This window comes from Leuciscus leuciscus (assembly GCF_965113295.1).
Source record: "Leuciscus leuciscus genome assembly, chromosome: 23".
Lineage (NCBI taxonomy): Eukaryota > Metazoa > Chordata > Actinopteri > Cypriniformes > Leuciscidae > Leuciscus > Leuciscus leuciscus.
The window spans coordinates 27,231,555-27,250,105 of NC_138747.1; the positions used below are offsets into that span (position 1 = coordinate 27,231,555).

At 37.2% G+C, this 18,551-nt stretch overlaps 1 protein-coding gene and 1 long non-coding RNA gene across 2 annotated transcripts; one reads left to right on the forward strand and one right to left on the reverse strand.

Annotated features, from left to right (window-relative positions):
* The first annotated feature begins 912 nt into the window (after positions 1 to 912).
* On the forward strand, positions 913 to 10,766 carry rpn1 (ribophorin I). The gene is made up of 10 exons (XM_082156462.1): positions 913 to 1,296; positions 2,044 to 2,108; positions 4,176 to 4,482; positions 7,333 to 7,542; positions 7,951 to 8,143; positions 8,228 to 8,327; positions 8,445 to 8,583; positions 9,465 to 9,584; positions 9,672 to 9,917; positions 10,005 to 10,766. Exons 1-10 carry the CDS (start codon positions 1,063 to 1,065, stop codon positions 10,185 to 10,187), a joined length of 1,797 nt encoding a protein of 598 aa, XP_082012588.1. The 5' UTR covers positions 913 to 1,062; the 3' UTR covers positions 10,188 to 10,766.
* Positions 10,488 to 12,286, reverse strand: LOC309488402. The gene is made up of 2 exons (XR_014202122.1): positions 12,039 to 12,286; positions 10,488 to 11,137 (listed from the first exon to the last, which is right to left on the reverse strand). It is a non-coding gene; the product is annotated as an uncharacterized lncRNA (long non-coding RNA).
* Positions 12,287 to 18,551: the final 6,265 nt, after the last annotated feature.

The following is an 18,551-nucleotide window of genomic DNA, read 5'->3' on the forward strand; positions in this document are numbered from 1 at the left end:
AATTGCTTTTGTATGGTTAGGAAAAATAACCATTTTTATAATTTACCCTGGTAACTCTCTCTCTCTCTCTCTCTCTCTCTCTCTCTCTCTCTATATATATATATATATATATATATATATGAAGAGTTCAGATGCAAAAGCCTCTAAGTGCCATCTGAAATTTTCTTCTAGAATTATCATTTTTATCAAGCTCGTATATATAAGTTCAGTAATTTCACTTAAATGCCAATTAATAGGTAATTTTCATAGCCATTTAAGTGAAATTACTTTGCATCTGAACTCTTCATATATATATATTTTAATTTTTGGTTTATATAGTTTCATATAGGTTTTGAAAGAAGTCTTAAATGCTCACCAAAGCATTTATTTGATCAAACATACAGTAAAAACAAACAGTAATATTTAAGTCTTTCGATAAATATTATTAGTTTACTCTTTTCTAGTTTAATATATTTAAAAATATATTTATTCCTGTAATAGCAAAGCTGAATTTTCAGCAATCTTAAGTGTCACATGATCCTTCAGAAATATGCTGATTTGATGCACAAGAAACATTTATTTACATTAAAAAAAACAGCATTTTTGTGGAAATTGACTTTTATAATGAATAGAAAGTTTTTAAAAAAACAGCATTTATTAAGAAATATAAATCATTTGCAACATCTTTACTGTCACTTTTCATCAAATTTCCTTGCTGAATACAAGATGATGAAAAGTGATGATAAAGACATCCATAATAGAACATTCATTACTGACTGTGCTCTTGCCTCAGTGAACGTTTATTTTTATTGAGAACATTATATAAACAAAAAAGGAAACAATATAGAAAAAAAGATAGAAAGAGAAGAGCCGCTGCGAAAGGTTTTTTATTTATTTAGCCCCGGTGAAAGGTGGGTTCGTTGTCCGCCATGTTGGTGACGTCACTCGTGAGGGAATGAATGAAGCGTCATCCTTCAGGAGCAGCTTTTGCAGCGCGAGGCCTCACTGCACGCGCAAACACATCACCAGATAGGACTTATTACAGTTATTAACCGCCAAATCATAACATATAAACGCAAGACAATGTGGAGCGCCGGAGCGGTGAGTTTAGTGCTGATCTCGTGCCTCTTCTGCGCGTCGGTCCGCGCGGACGGGCTGGTGAACGAGGACGTGAAGCGCACGCTGGATCTGAGCACTCACCTCGGGAAGATCACAGCCGAGATTCAGCTCGCGAATCACGGGGCGTCGCGAGTGCACAGCTTCACGCTCGCGCTGGAGCCAGAGCTCGCGCCGCATCTGGCCTTCATCGGTGCATCTGTGAGTAAATCAAATAATGGATAAAAATACAAGAAGGCAAGAGTGGGTGATGCTGGAGGGAAGCTCGTTGCTAGCTATCACTTTTGATAGCTTCTCCTTTTAATTGTAACTTATTTATTTCGGACTGTTTCATTCTTTTAAAATTATATCTGAAACTTATTTTTTGCCATAGAGACAATAGGGAGTGCAACTTTCCATATACTGTAGCCTCAGCTAGCTGCATGATTCCGCTTGATTTGTACATTTGCACACATTTTTGGCTAAATTCATCTCAAGCAATGTAGTTAAGATGTAATGTTAGTTCAAATAATGAATTCAAATGAATTCTGATGTAATGCACATGTCATTATTTAAGCGTTATATATGTAGGATTAGCATTAGCTGTGGTTGTGCAGCGCACTTCCGCTTTGCTCTGTCAGTGCCAGCGTGACACGTACGTTCTGGAGACACAGTTCACTTCCGCGCTGTCGCACTTCAGTAATATCATACAAAAACATAAATCCAGCCTCATTTGGTTTTCTTCTTTTAATAAAAACGTTTGTTTCTCGTGCTTAAATGTGTATATTAGCAGCTATGAGTTTGACAGACGGCTCATTTGCAGGTGTTTGGCTTTGGTCTGTAAGCAGAGGGCTTGTTTTAAGCTTCAACAGACTTTTGGGTCATGGATTTTTCCTGTTTTTCTTACTTTAGACCGCATATTAAGAAGTTTCTGGTTATAACAGAAGTTTTTTTTTTTATCTTCACCAGGTAAAGGGGGAGGAAGAGGAGGATGAAAGCCTAGAGCTGAAAGAGAAAACTGTCCCTGGACAAAGGTAAACGTATTAAAGTCGACATGAAACAAGTTGCAATCATCTTTTCTTCACTATTGTGACGAATATCACTTCTTGAGCCAGAATTATTGTATTTTTTGTATGGGACCTTTTGACCATGGGAAATTGATTGGATGGTTGAGGTCAGCTATTGGTGGATCTCATGTGAGTGACAGGTTGCCCCGCCCCTTCCACCAGTAAACACATCATCAGAGAAGAGATGTCACTGGAAGAGGGAGGGGAAGTTATTTTGATTAAAGAATTTGAGGGCACATGAATTTCGTTTATAATAACTACTGCAAGAAGTTTTGTCAGTTTTATTTTGTGGTGACTAACATGTTCAGCATGCCAAACTTTAATTTAGGGCTGCTCAATAATGGTTCAATTGATCATCAGGATTATTTTGCTCAAATTATAATTGATTTGTAATCATGATTGTTCTCATTTAAGAAATTTCATTTCATCAGAATCATTCCAGTTTCACGTGATCACACATCAAGAGAAAGTCAATTCAGTTATTATATTTATCATATACATAAACACACTTACTAGAGGTCAGCCCAAGGTCCATACGTCAGGCGATATTTGCCTCTTTTTTTTTTCTGTTTGGTGTCGTAAGCAGGACTTTTATTTTGAAATTTGAAAATTATAGACATAATTTGATATATTTAGAATTAATATTAGATTTTAGCTTTTGAGAGATGATACTTAAAGTTTTACCATTTTTCATAATTTAGAAAGTAGCATTCGACCGATATAGTTTGTTAAAAAAATGTATGGTCCTTATAAAAAAGTATGGGCGTTGTATCCTGTATATTTTTATATGCATGTTGTCTGTGCATGACGGTCCATCCATGCAAAAGATTGAAGCTTTGTGAATTGGGTGTGGACCGGATTGCTCGGCTGTCACTGAACGCATAAGCGAGCAATTTCAAACTATGCTGTGCAACATGCTATAATATGTAGTATTAGCATTGCCTGGTCTTTAAGAAAATATGATTCCCAGTGCACACAGACTTTTCAGATTACTGAGTGTTGTTGGATAGTGTATACTTTTTAAATTATCTTATTTAACAATTTCTTTATTTCTGAAAATGCCATAATAGGACTACAGAATTAAGAAATATATTTATTTTGCAGATTTTTTTTTGTCATTCAAATGATTTTTTACTTAAAAAAAAGTTTTACATTATTTATTTCTCATTTTTGTAAATATTATGTAAAATAAATATACATTTTATTATAGCAATAGTTATTTAAATCATTAAATTGTGTGATATCATGTATATATTAGTGGCCATCGGCAGCATCAGCCATCAAAAAACCTGTATCAGTCGAACACTACATTATGAATACTGGTAAAACTTTAAGAAGCTTCTTTCAAAAGCAAAAACGGTGAAATTTGTCATATCAATCCCAGATTATGTATGTGATTTTTTTCTTTTTTTTTAAACCCGATATAGTCAAAATTCATGTTTGTATTTATTACAGTTTGCTTGCAGAGTTTGTTGAAGCAACGAGCACAAGTGGCTTCGTAAAGGAACACAAACATGCGGTGTTGCATTTTGATTTGTGAAGAATATCATCAGCAGAATAGCACTTTTTCTGCAGTGCAGAAGGGGTTGCCAGGTTGGGAAGATAAAGTATTACACTGGGCAGAAAATGGATCTTGAAAAGCTCTGTTTTGGGGATTTAAACTGACATCTGGCAACCCACGCATGAAACCTTGTTACCAATGCAATTAATAAATGAAAGAAAGTTTTCAGGATAAATAACCAGTGGGTTAATATCTCAGATGATTATGCTTATTCGAGAGAAGCAATAATGGGGTTAATGTGATTAATCTTGTAACCCTAATTTGAATCCAATTTTTAAAATGCAAATTGATGTGGTTTGAAGACAGATTTAATGTTCGTTTTGCTTTTTAGACTACAAACAATTACTCTAACAAGTCAGATGTGACAAAAGTTACACACGGGCTTTGAGAGACACTCCTCGTTGTGTATATTGGCATGTTCCTCTTCTTGGAGATGTATACATCACACATCTTGTTCTCTTCCCCTCCTGCAGTGGTAAATTCTTCGAGGCACAGTTACCGTCTTCTCTCGCTCCGGGTGCTAAACTGCGGGTGAAGGTCGAGACGGTGTTCAGTCACGTGCTGAAGCCTTTCCCCACCCAGATCACCCAGGCCGAGCGACAGCTGGTGGTCTTCCAGGGGAACCACTACCTGTTCTCCCCATACCCCACCCGCTCCCAGACCACCCGTGTGCGCCTGGCCTCCAAAACCGTGGAGACCTACACCAAACTGGGCAACCCCACCAAGAGCGACGAGGCCATTGAGTATGGACCGTTCAAAGATGTACCTCCCTTCAGCCAGGTGACTGACCACAGTAGTCATATACTGCCAACAGTGTGTTTACATGATAGCATTGTCTTTATGTGCTAGTTATGAAATTGACTGACTAGTTTTTACGTAACTAAAGTTTGGGCTCAGTCAGATTTTTAAAAATGTTTTTGAAACTTCTATTGCTCACCAAGGCTGCATTTATTTGAGCAAAAATACAGTAATTTTGTGAAATATTACTTTTTAACTTTTCTATTTGAATATATTTTAGAATGTAATTTATTCCTGAGATGAAGTTTCAGCATCATCGATGTTAAAAACAGTTGTCCTGCTTAATGTTTGTGGACTCTGTGAGAATTGTTTTTGCAAGATTCTTTTAAGAAAGTTAAAAATAGCATCATTTATTTGAAATGGAAATCTTTTGTAACCATTTTAATTGTCTTTGTTTGATCAAATCTTACTGACCCAAACTTTGAACTAGAGGTGGACCGATAGCTAAGAAACACTAGTACCGATAGTCATATGGATAATCAGTTGACGTCATTTCTTCTGTTCTTTACTCAAACGAGGTCATTTAAAGACATTATCTTTGACACACTTTGTTCTATACATGTAAGAAACTTTGGGAAGGGCCACAGGTGATACTGAATCAAAACAAATGCAAATTTGAATATTTTTCTATTAATATATTAGTTTACATTTAATTTGCTTAATGCCGTCAAATCCTAATGCATGTCAATCATTGCAATTTTGAGAGTAAATCCTGTAAGGGTGGTCCGATCATGATTACGATCACTAGTATTGGCCGAAATAAATAATAGGCCAGCTATTCTTAACAATGTATTTTAAGTATAAAAAAAATTAAGAGAGATGATCATGAAAATTAAGTATCATGAATTGACAACACTTAATTTATTGGTGTGCAACATTTTCCATTACCTCTCTTAGAGGAACTTGGAGCTTAGAAAATATAGCATTCCTGTGAAAAATAATAAAAAAACAGAATCGTCTTTATCAACTTAAAGTAATCAAATATAAAACAACATTGCATAGTCTTTACTGTATAAATTAAATATAGATTAATCCTACTAAATCTACTCTAGAGTAATAAGTCTTTTCTTGTTTGATAAGCATTAATGACACAGACGGCAGCTGGAGTATTAAGGGGGCCGCACACCGGACGCGCAGCTCAGCGCCGCGCCACGTCTAGGACAACTCTCACAGGAAAATCCGATAACATCAGCAATTTTCTGATTTCTGTAAATAAATATAAAACTAAATGTATATTGCAGCACAGGGTGAAGTCCGTATATACATTAACTACGATTTGAGACACATACATGTACATTTAATATAAAACTATGTAAATGGCGCTCTGTGGCGCAGCAGGATTTTGAACACGGTCCTGAGCCGCCGCGGACAGACGCCGAAAGGCGCCGCCGGTGTGTGTACTCTCATAGAGAATAATGTGTTCGAATTTAAAAGACGTGGCGCTGCGCGGCGCTGAGCTGCGCGTCCGGTGTGCGACCCCCTTTAGGCTTTAAGACTGAATGCACCGATCCAATATACTGTTACACATGTGACTTATTTCCCAACCCTTTGTTCACTTAAGATATGACCGACAGTAAACTCACCAAGCTAGTCATTTTAACACATTTCTGTGTATATGTGATCATTTAGGCACAAACCTGAAGCTCAAAGTCTCAGAACGAGCGCACAGAAATCCTCTTGGGCAACAGTATCTCTTTCACGGCGTAATGCAGTTTAATAACACTTTATTATCGAGCACGTCCTGCAGTTTATTGTTTAGTGACTGTATTTTTTTACGACAATCGCTGATCTTGCTGTTTTGGATGTTAAGTTTGGGTTTTTAGGGTCAAACGAAAGTGCATGCAGAACTCAGCACTGAACGAAAACTCTGATGTTTTGAGTGGGGAATGGATTCTGTCCAATATAAACACTTCTGATTGGCCGTTGCGTCCAAGAAATCAACCTTTGACACCCTCCAGAGCACAAACACAAAACGCACCTGAGCATTCGCCAAATCTTCTTTGCCAATATGACATTATTACAGGGTGCTCTCGCTTTCTTTTGAGGGTGGTTTGCACCCTCTAGAACCGGCAGTGTCTCATTACTAGCTTTAAATATACAACCTAGCTGGCTTACTAATGTGTAAACGTGCCCAGCTGGATTTAAACCTGGGTTCCTCAAATCCAGTCCTGGAGGGCCACAGCTCAAACTCGCCTACCTGTGATTTTCTAGTGACCTGAAGACCTTGATTAGCTTGCTCAGGTGTGTTTGATCAGCGTTTGAGCTAAACTCTGCAGGGCATTGGTCCTCCATGGCAAGATTTGAGGAATCTGATATAAACTAATGCAAATAGACCATAACAAGCATGACATTTAAACAATTATTTCAGATTTGCATGCATTTTTGCTACACTGTTCTAATCGCTCGAGGTGGGCCTTCAAAGGTTAACATCCTCTCAGCCTGGTTGGCTACTAATGCAGCATCTAGTAAACAAAATAATCGTTTTAAAATGACAACCTGTTTATGTATTGTACGGTATACCTTTTCATTGTCAAAGTTTTAAATCTGCATCTGATATATTCTGCTCTGTGCAGAGTAGTGTAGCGTAACGTGTCAAAACAAACACCACGAGGCGCCAGTGCTAGTTTTTATTTCGCCTCTAGAGGCCGCTCTCATACTGTGATGACACATGACAGCGGACCCTTTTCAGCTGATCCTGCAACAAACGCAACCGGGAAAAACGATTATTCCCGATAACCATAGTCTGGAAATGAATCTGCAAAAACAATATGTGTGTGTGGACGTCTACTCTGAGCAGCAGTGTTTAACCTTTTGAAAACTGCTGGTTTGTAGGATGCCATGAAGATCCACTATGAGAACAACACACCCTTCCTCACCATCAGCAGCATCACTCGAACCATCGAGGTCTCTCACTGGGGCAACATCGCCGTGGAGGAAACCGTCGATCTGAGACACACTGGTGCCTACCTGAAGGGGCCCTTTTCCCGCTATGACTACCAGAGACAGTCTGACAGCGGCATTTCCTCAGTCAAATCTTTCAAGGTGTCTTAACACTCTCTTTTTATTTTTTTAAACTCCTTAAAGAATTTCGCAAAATGACAGCTGGTCCAACATAATGGCTCAGCTGAAGTTTGCGTTCCTCTAGGCAACTCGAAAGAACTCTATTTTGGTCAGGGGTATGAAATATAAATTATATTTGAACATTTTAGTTTTCTTATTTTAGAGTCTAGATATGCATGGAAGAAGACTAAGAGTGCCTCTTAAATAAAAGGAAAGTTATTCATTTAAAAATAAAAAGTAAGTAAATCACTATTCAAACTGACCAAAATAAAGACCTTTAAAATGATTTTAGCTTAAATGAAGCTTAAACCGGTTGAAGTAGAGGAATCTTGACCTCCACGGTGCACTTGGTTTGGTGTTCTTCAACTTGTGTGTTTTGTATCCCTGCAGACCATCCTCCCAGCCTCTGCTCAGGACGTGTACTACCGCGATGAGATCGGGAACATCTCCACCTCTCACCTCCAAGTTCTGGATGATTCCGTAGAGGTTGAAATCCGTCCCCGTTTCCCGCTGTTCGGCGGCTGGAAAACACATTACATGATTGGTTATAATCTTCCCAGCTATGAATATCTCTACAATCTGGGTGTGTATCTGATTTATCAAGTTGAGAGATTAGAAACATTTAATTTAAAGTCATTATAAAGTTACGAATCTATTTGTTCTTTAGGAGACCAGTATGCCCTGAAGATGCGTCTGGTCGATCATGTCTATGATGACCAGGTTATTGACCAGCTAACGGTGAAACTGATCCTTCCTGAAGGAGCCAGGTGAGCATCTGATATAAGTTTAATTTGGTGACTTGCACTTACAGGTAGTATACATATGTAATACACAATTCCTTTAAAAATCTTGACAATAGATTAACTGCTACTTTGTTGGTCTAGAAATATCCACATGGACACCCCGTACCCCATCACCCGCAGTCAGGACGAGCTGCATTACACTTACCTGGACACCTTTGGCAGGCCTGTGCTGGTGGCCACCAAGAACAATCTGGTGGAGCAGCACATTCAGGACGTTGTGGTAATCTCAGACTTTCACAGGAAGACCAGCAGGGTCATTTTAAATGGTGTTAAATATTATACAGAACTTCTGTAAAGCCTCAAGGTTCCTCAAGTACAATCCTGTCCTGTCGTCTTATCCTGATGCTCTTTAACATTGCTTTGCTTAGAAAATATGGGCTGAACATTTTAGTTTTCATATTTTAGACTCTGGTCTAGATATGTATGGAAGACTAAGAGTGCTTCTTAAATAAAAGTTACTCATTTAAAAATAAAAAAAGTAAATCACCATTCAAAAAAGACCTAATAAAAAAAAAGACCTTTAAAATGATTTAATTAAAGTTTAAAATGTCAGATGTAAATAAATGCAATTGGATAAAGCAATTTAAATGTAACATGCTACATTTAACTAGAATTATATAAATTAAAAGGTTTTAAATGCATTCACTTTGACTTAAAAAAAAAATTCAAACACTTTTACATTTAAGCTCAAAGAAAAATAATGTAAAATAAAAGTTCTTACGGTAAATTTCTTGCAAATTTATTTTTTTCTTTTCTTTTTTCTTCTACATAGTTTAATATAAAGCTATTCAAAAACCTACTTTTTTCATCAAACTACAGTATTGTCTTGGATATTTGTATTTAGTTTACAAAAGCGAGTACATTAATTTCTAAACAAACACTGAGCAGTTGCAACATTACACATGGTTGTTTGGCCATTATTCACTGCAGTTCTTGCTCTGCCCTCTAAAGTACCAGTGCTCTGCTCAGCAAACCTTTCTTCAAATTTTTCCAATGGAATCGAAGTGCATGCAAAGTGTCAAATGTCTTGTGGAGGCAGTGACTGCACAAGTGTGCTTATGCAAAAACTAGCAAGTATAAGCCCTCTGTTTTTCTCATTAGGTTCACTACAACTTCAATAAGATCCTGATGCTGCAGGAGCCGCTGTTAGTGGTGGGAGCGTTCTACATCCTCTTTTTCACTGTCATCATCTACGTGCGCCTCGACTTCTCCATCACCAAGGTGCGCCTGGAGCACACGGTATTGTTGAAATGACTGAAGGTGTCCGATTCTTATCTAAGCTGTCCGTTTCCTCATTTCCTGTGCCAGGATCCTGCAGCGGAGGTGCGTATGAAGGTGGCCTCCATCACCGAGCAGGTCTTGACTCTGGTCAACAAGCGTCTCGGTCTGTACCGCCACATGGATGAAGTGGTGAACCGCTACAAGCAATCCCGGGACACCGGAGCCCTAAACAGCGGCCGCAAGACTCTAGAGGCTGAACACCGCACCCTCACCAATGACATCACTGCTTTACAAGCCCGTCTCAAGGCAGAGGGCTCCGATCTGGCTGAAAAAGTAGTCCATCTTGACACAAGCCGTTCTTTTATCTCATTTTAAAATGCTTTAAGTGGTTCTAAACGTTCACCGTTCCTCCGCCTGCAGGTTGGCGAGATACAGAAGCTGGACGGCCAGCTGAAGGACCTGGTGTCCCGATCCTGTCAGGAAGCTGAGCGGCTGGTGGCCGGAAAGGTGAAGAAGGACGCCTACATCGACTCGGATAAAACCCTGACAGGCAAGAGGCAAGAGCTGGTCAGCCGCATCGACAGCCTTCTGGACGCCTTGTAAACCTCACACCGGACTGGCAGATCAAGTGTACACTCACATACAAGATGCATCATTCTGTGAACATCATGTTTTGGTGCCTTTGTAGGAAGTTTGAGTGATTTTTGCAGGATGTGTGGTTGTGGAAGAGGGTTTTTTTTTTTATGTTTCAAGTTGCTGAATGTCAGATGCAGTCTTCATTATCATAGTCCAGCAAACTGCTTCCTTCTCACTATCATTTGCAGTTTTCGGAGGCGGATTTGAATTTAAATTGGTTCCACAACCTCTCATCGTAATCTCACCTGAACATCATTGCACTTATTGTTTCCACAAAAAAAAATAGAGAGAGAGAGAAAATGATCTTCCCCGTCCTAAAACACAAGTATGGAACATAAGGTGCTGAAAAGGTTGACACTGATATGCTCATGTTTGGAAATTTTCTATTGGGTTTTTATTTCTCACATTTTTGTATGATTTTTCTTTTATTGTAAATGACGTACTTCAGTTCCACAGTGAATGATATGAATGAGATTGATTTTTGTATGTCAACGGTAAATGTGACACATTTTCAGTCCGTAAATAAACAAGGTGTTTAAAACCGGACCAGTGATCTGATTTATTTGGCTATAACAGTCTTTGCAAAGTAAAGCTATTCTACTTCAAAATGTTTAGGCCATTAGACACCCATCATTAATCTAAAATAACTTTAAATTCTATCATTAAGTTCTTAGTTTCCATAAATGTCTTTTTTCTCCCAGAATAAAAACAATACAGTTTTAGGGGAGGTAGCAGATTAATTCTTGAATATTTAGCAAATTAAATCTAAAACTTGAATGAAAAAAAATGTTTTATGAATCTTTGGTAGTTTTTTTGTTACCATGTTATTTTTAATGGTGATTTGTGTGTAATCAATATGAGAAGACGGCTTTTTAGATTGCTGGAAATTGAGTTTATATACAAAAAAATAAATTTGACTGTGTAATAAATCCTTTTTTGACAAAAGACTGACAGTTACCAATCAGATCTGTTTCCAAGTTATGATGATATAGTTTTTTGTGTGGGTGTGTATATTTTTAGTTCATATGGTCTAGTCTACAGCGCCCAGTTGTTCAAAAAGTTTCATCTGGATCAGAATTATATAGATTTGGAAATCCCATGATCAGGTAATCCATCTTCATTTTGTGTTGGTTTTTCAAAGCAAATAGGATTGGATCACCTTGATCCAGATACACACTTTTTCAGATGACCAAATCCAGATTATACCTGGGGTTAGATATCACAATGTAAAGAACGACAGGAAGAAGAGTCAATGTGGGTCACTTGAAGTGTTTTAATTGAAAAGAAAGAAAACAACATAAAAACATCACCTTCCATTTTCAATTTTCTTAAAACGATCAGAACCAGAGGCACTGAAGGGACATGGTGATGGGAAAAAAATATGGAATGGTAGACAAATGATATACTTTCATGCACTTTGCGTTCCCCGCTTTCATGCGTTTTGCGTTTGAGAAAGAATGCAAAGTTTCTTGGGGGAAAGCAAAAGCATTGAAATTAATTAAAATCTCCAGTTTCGAAGCCCCTCATGAGACCATCAACAAAAACAAACAAATCTACACTCAATAAGGGAAGCGATTGATCATCAGAGATGAACCAGTCGAAAGTAGTTTCTAACAATGTAGTTTATATACAGTGATAAAATCAAAATCAAATTTTGTTTGATACTGACAGCTGTTTGGATGATTCTTTTTTTGTGTCAAAATCTCACTGTACTGAAAGGCTATAGTCTAATGTCTACTTCTACTTTATTACTTTAAGGGTTAAACTAATCAAGAGCAAATTAAATATATAAATGTGCATATATATATATAAAATTACATGATACAAATCTTGTATTTTAAATATTTTTGTTCCTGAAATCATGGAAGCTGGGATCAGGATAATCCTGATTTTTTTTTTTTTTTTTTTGATTAAAGGTATCCCAATCCAACAGAAAATGTAGAACACCACAAACTGATGATTTGATCCAGATCAAAACGCGCATACCTATAGACTGAACTCGTAATACGCATGTGCACGTCATCGGCGTTCTCACTGGTTCGCGTTTTTGAAGTTTGCGCAGAAAGAACTTAAGAGTTTTCTGTTAAAACGGTGTCGTGTTAGCGGCCCCTAATATAACTAGCCTAATAATCGTTGCGACGGAAGTGAATCAAACTAACTAACTTTAGCTGGAAAATAACTTTATTCTAGAGCTGCTATAAAGCCCAAACACTTTAGGCTACTTTACATTTCCTATTATCAATGTAAAGCTGCTTTGGAAAAGTCTACATTGTTAAAAGCGCTATAAATTAAGATGACTAAATGAAGATGACTTGATTTCAGAATCCGTTCTCAAGATTTTATCCAATCCGATAGCCGAAATCTGATCAGATTACTTTTGAACAACTGGGTGAAAAAAGAAATGTAAAAGAAGTAGAGGCTCTCTTTAATGAGTGTGCATGTTCTGACCACAAGAGGGCAATATCACGCTGTACTCGGCCTGAACCCAAGTCTTGACCCCGTCTGTCCGAGTGGTAGTTAACGTGCTTAAACTAACCCGTCTGCTCCACTACGTAAGGGATAAAAATAAATAAAAAATAAACCTAATCAATGTCATTAAATAACTGTTGGTAATATGTTGGGTTTGGTCACTGCATACAGGGCCAGAGTTTAACATTATTAAGCAATTTTGAAGATCTGTGACAAAAAAAAGAAGTGACCTAGGCCTGTCTCGCCATAACCAGTAACCAGTTCTCCTTCATTGCTAACATGCACATCAAATCTGTATTGATATATGGCCAACCTTACTTGAGGTGCTTCTCTACAGGACTTCCACATCAGGCCCAGGATCCAAGACGCTGGCAGAGGCCAAGCTGAGGTCATCATCAGCTCATGAGTGAGGTCATCACTGGTCACCACAGGGCCATTTCCTGCGCCAGCATAACAACTGCCATTCTCGTCCCCATGATAACGCAGTCATATTGTATATGCTGTACAATAATCATTCTGAAAATACACACTGGAGGGAAACCAAGACAATGTCTGTTAGCACTGATGCTTAGAGCGCCAGAGCCTCACAATGGCACACACTCTGTGTTTGTGGTTAGTCTTTAGCACTGCTGGGTGGGAAACCCTGTGAAACACTCATTCTCACACATTCGCAGACAAAATGCTGTCAAAATGGCTTTTGTAAAAGTCAGGGGCATGTGTGAATGCTGACCAGAACACACAAACAGAGACGCTTCTGGAATGGCTATATGCTTGTGCTTTTCATTCTCGTACATGACATGTGTTTACAGTTACAGAGCTTGATAGCATCTGTCGGCACATCAGCTTGGGTCATAATAAAGCCAGAGTATTCTATGGACATTACTGACATAATTGTGCATTCTGCTCGAGGATTTTCTAATTATTTTATTTTTAATTATGTTTTTTTTTAAAGGTTTTGGGGTCATTAAATACTTTTATTCAGCAAGGACGCATTCAATTGATCAAAAGTGACAGTAAAGACATTTATAATGTTACAAAAGATTTCTATTTCAAATAAATGCTGTTCTTATGAACTTTCTATACATTAAAATCCTGGATAAAATGTAGCATGGATAAGCAGCACAAATGTTTTTAACAATTGATAATAATAATAATAATAATAAATGTTTCTTGAGCATCAGATCATCATATTAGAATGATTTGTGAAGGATCATGTGACACTGAAGACTGGAGTAATGATGCTGAAAGTTCAGCTTTGATCACAGGAAAAAATTACATTTTAAAATATATTGACATGAAAAAAGTTATATTAAATTGGAATAATATTTCACAGTATTACTGATTTTACTGTATTTTTTTAATCAAATAAATGCAGCCTTGGATTTTAAAAAAGCATTATTTTTTCTTTTTCTTTTACATTTAAAAATCTTACCGACACCAAACTTTGTATGTTTTTTTGTTTGTTTTTTGTGGCTTTTTGATGAAAGATATGCTAACACTTTTCTAAGAAATCTAAATTATGATTATTATGATTATTATTTTAATCCCATAAACTTACACTGACAGAAATCAAAGCCATATCTACAGACCAAAATATCAGCGAATCAGTGGGCCCTTTCTGACTTGGCCCAGTAATTAACCACCTAGCAACACCCTAGCAGCCACCTACACAACTTAGTATAGTGGCGGTGAGTTTTAAACTGAATTTGTCTTTAGATATCAAACTATGGTTTGAATTTCTTTACCATAAAAACTCACATCAAATAAAACCAGCCTAATTTGGGTCCTGGATGCTGATTGGTCAATACAGCGTTCCATCCATGTTCTATTCACAAAGTATCATGGGCCTCTCACACCTAATTCCTTCAAGAAACAACTTTTGATTTCTGCTTGATTTTGACACTGAGCCAAATGTCAGATATGACATTAATAATCCTGATTGGTGGACGAGAGAGAGGGTCGTTACGGGTGACGGCGCTCCATCACAGCTTCATCTAGAACATCTAGTACAGCGTCTGCCAAAGCTGCGGTTTAGCTGTTGACCAGACCGGAGCTTAAATTCTGTTTGAAACCGGAATCCAGCAGCAGTACTGTATCCTGATGTGGTGTACAGTGAAAGCTGAGGGTGTGTGTGAGGGTGTGGGGGAGGTGGAGGCTGGGAGCACACACACACACACACACTCCAAGCTGAAGAGTTCAATGACAGTTTCTCAAAGCCCAAGACTCCAGCACCAAACAAAGAGTCCAACTTGGCCGGTGTTCATTAGCGATAGAGCGTCCACAATAGAGGCGAGTGTGAGGTGGTCTCGGGCCCCGGGGCCGCACTGACCCGCCGTTGATTGATTGTGCCGGGCCGGGCTCACCTGCAGCCCCTGCACGCACACACACACACACACACACGCGCGCGCGCGCACGTCCTGACAGCCTGCAGAGAGACCCGTCAGTGTCAGAGAACAATATCCTGCACTGTGCAGCTCGAACTGAGCACGCTCATAAATCACCACGGTGACAGAGACACCGCCCTCACTGTCCGCACTCACACACACACACACACACCGTCAGAAAACCTCAAGCTGTGCAACTACATGAAAGGGGTGTTTTTGAAAGGTTACATTGTGGCACCTGACTTGGGCCGGCAAAATAATATTCAGCTTATTAACTGTCCTCTCGCATACAACAACTGTGTTATTTACGTATTTATGAAACGGATATCAAGCATCCTGGTCCTGCTTGCTGATTGGTTAATACATTGATCCATATTGTAACAGAAATGACACCGGTTCACATAAATCATCTATAATTTTTTCATCAAAATGTGATTATTAATTAAATCTACCATGTCTATTGACTGCTGAATTTGCAGCAAAATATTGTAGAGTTTGAATGGACGGCATTTGACATCAACAAAAACATATGGGATTTTTGGGAACACTTTATTTTAGTGTCCTTGTTATATGTGTTACATGTAGTTACTATAGTAATAACAGTAAATTATGCGTAATTACATTAAACTAACCCTAAACCTCAGTACAGGTTATTAAGGAATATTATTCACTATCTACTGTAACAAAGACGCCTCGAAATAAAGTGTAACCGGTTTTTCTGCTCTCTTTCAAAAGTTGATAAGCTTATTTTTTATAAACAGTTAATGGCATTTTATTATTTGCATTAGCATTGTTTCCCCCGACTATCTGTGAGAACAGAACAGACCCACTAGTTTACAGCCATATAGTAACTTTACTCAAAATCAACTCCCAAAATATCAAGTTGCACATAGATTTTCAGTTAATGTGTCCGTGTTACAGAGTAATTATAAATGTAAGTACATTATACATACATGTACTTACTATAGGGTTAGCATTGAGGTTTGGTTTAGGGTTAGTTACATGTAATTATGCATAATTATTAGTTATTCCTACAGTAACGTGTAACAAGGACACAGATTTTTTTTCTCATTGAATGTCCTAATCCACTCATTAGCATATAACATTACAGAAGTAAAACTGGTTGCCTTTCATGTTGTTTCGATGTTTTATATTGACTTTAATTTAAACTTTCCGGTAACTATTTTCATAATTTTCTAGCCGCACAATCTCATAAAACCTTACAGGCATTCAGCTTTTATATGAGAAACAAAGAGCTCCAGTAGTCTGAGGAAACAGACACCCGTCCACAGGTGAATATATGACCTCTAAACATCCCGAGGCACAATCCTCCCCTCACAACAACTGTTCTCTCAAACGCACTTTCATCTCTCTTTCATCCCATCTTTTTGTTTTAATAAAGAAAGACAAGGTCCAGCTGCAACTTCCTCTATGTCTATCTCTATCTTTCTCCTCAAAATCCTCCAAAAATACACTTTTCCATTCTGACTTTTAATTACATTTTTAAAAGATATGGCTAGATATTATCTGACTATAAATTCTGATTGGATGAGCTATATGTTCAAAGTTACCATGAGTTATTTTTAATTCAGATGAAATAATGTAATTTACTATTGTTTATGTTTGTGTTCAGTAATATATATATATATATGTTTAAAAGATATTAATACTTTTATTCAGCAAGGATGTAATAAATGATCAAAAGTGATAGTAAAGACATTTATAATGTTACAAAGGATTTCGGTTACACTTTATTTTAAGGTGACAGTTACATTGTACTTACTCAAGTAATATTAATTAACTACATGTACTTACTATAGAGTTACTGTTAGGGTTTGGTTTAGGGTTAGTTACTTGTAATTATGCATAATTTACTGTTATTACTATAGTAAGTACATGTAGTAACGTGTAACTACGTCACCTTAAAATAAAGTGTTACCAGGATTTCTTAATATTGTTTTTATTAGTTTTATGAGAACAACAAAAGTTAACAAACATAAACAAGCTTATCCATCACCCCCCTTACCAGGGTTTCTATGTCAAATAAATTCTGTTCTTTTGAACTTTTCATTCATCAAAGAATCCTGAAGCAAATCACAGAACCATAAAACTGTTAAGCTGACATTGACATTATCAATGTCTTCAACACTGATCATAATCAGAAATGCTTCTTGAGCAGCAAATCAGCATATTAAATATACTTATAATTAAGCACTTTTTTAATATACATAGATTTATATATCATATATAAATACAGTACATACAGTATATACTGTATATATATATATTATAAATGTATTTATTATCATTTTTTAAATAATAATTTTAAAGTAACTATTCAATTTCAGTGCCTTTTATATCCTCCTGGGAACTAGGGAAAACGTGACAAAAAAAATCACATTGATTACATTAATTACATTAAATTACATTGTTTGGAGCATAAGAAACAACTGCATTTTTGCTAGACATTTTTGAAAATATATATTTTAATCATATGTTATGCTATGTCCTTTCAAAAAAAAAAAAAGCCTTTTTTATAAATTAAGCAATTTAATTCATAGTAAAATTCCATCATACTGAATTGAATATTCCTTACGCATTTTATTTGAATAATTAAAGAGCACACTAGGACCCAATTTATTAAGAAAATTAAAAGACAAACATGGCCATAAATGCCATTCCCCTTCTATGCATTGAATCTATACACTGTCATTGCATTGCATTGCATCTATACACTGTTCTTGCAGTGCATCTATACAGCTGTTCTTGCAGTGCATCTATACAGCTGTTCTTGCAGTGCATCTACACACTGTCATTGCATTGCATACACTGTTCTTGCAGTGCATCTATACAGCTGTTCGCGCAGTGCATCTATACAGCTGTTCTTGCAGTGCATCTACACACTGTCATTGCATTGCATACACTGTTCTTGCAGTGCATCTATACAGTCATTGCATTGCATCTATACAGCTGTTCTTACAGTGCATCTATACAGTCATTGCATTGCATACACTGTTCTTGCAGTGCATCTATACAGTCATTGCATTGCATCTATACAGCTGTTCTTACAGTGCATCTATACAGTCATTGCATTGCATATATACAGCTGTTCTTACAGTGCATCTATACAGTCATTGCATTGCATATATACAGCTGTTCTTACAGTGCATCTATACAGTCATTGCATTGCATCTATACAGCTGTTCTTGCAGTGCATCTATACAGTCATTGCAGTGCATCTATACAGCTGTTCTTGCAGTGCATCTATACAGTCATTGCATTGCATCTATACAGCTGTTCTTACAGTGCATCTATACAGTCATTGCATTGCATCTATACAGCTGTTCTTACAGTGCATCTATACAGTCATTGCATTGCATATATACAGCTGTTCTTACAGTGCATCTATACAGTCATTGCATTGCATCTATACAGCTGTTCTTACAGTGCATCTATACAGCTGTTCTTGCAGTGCATC

Excerpts from the sequence above, each read along its gene's own strand:
- rpn1 (XM_082156462.1), top strand. The coding sequence starts at position 1,063 with ATGTGGAGCGCCGGAGCGGTGAGTTTAGTGCTGATCTCGTGCCTCTTC. Across the intron at positions 1,297-2,043 it reads TGGCCTTCATCGGTGCATCT|GTAAAGGGGGAGGAAGAGGA; the intron begins GTGAGTAAATCA and ends TATCTTCACCAG. Across the intron at positions 8,144-8,227 it reads TGAATATCTCTACAATCTGG|GAGACCAGTATGCCCTGAAG; the intron begins GTGTGTATCTGA and ends TTTGTTCTTTAG.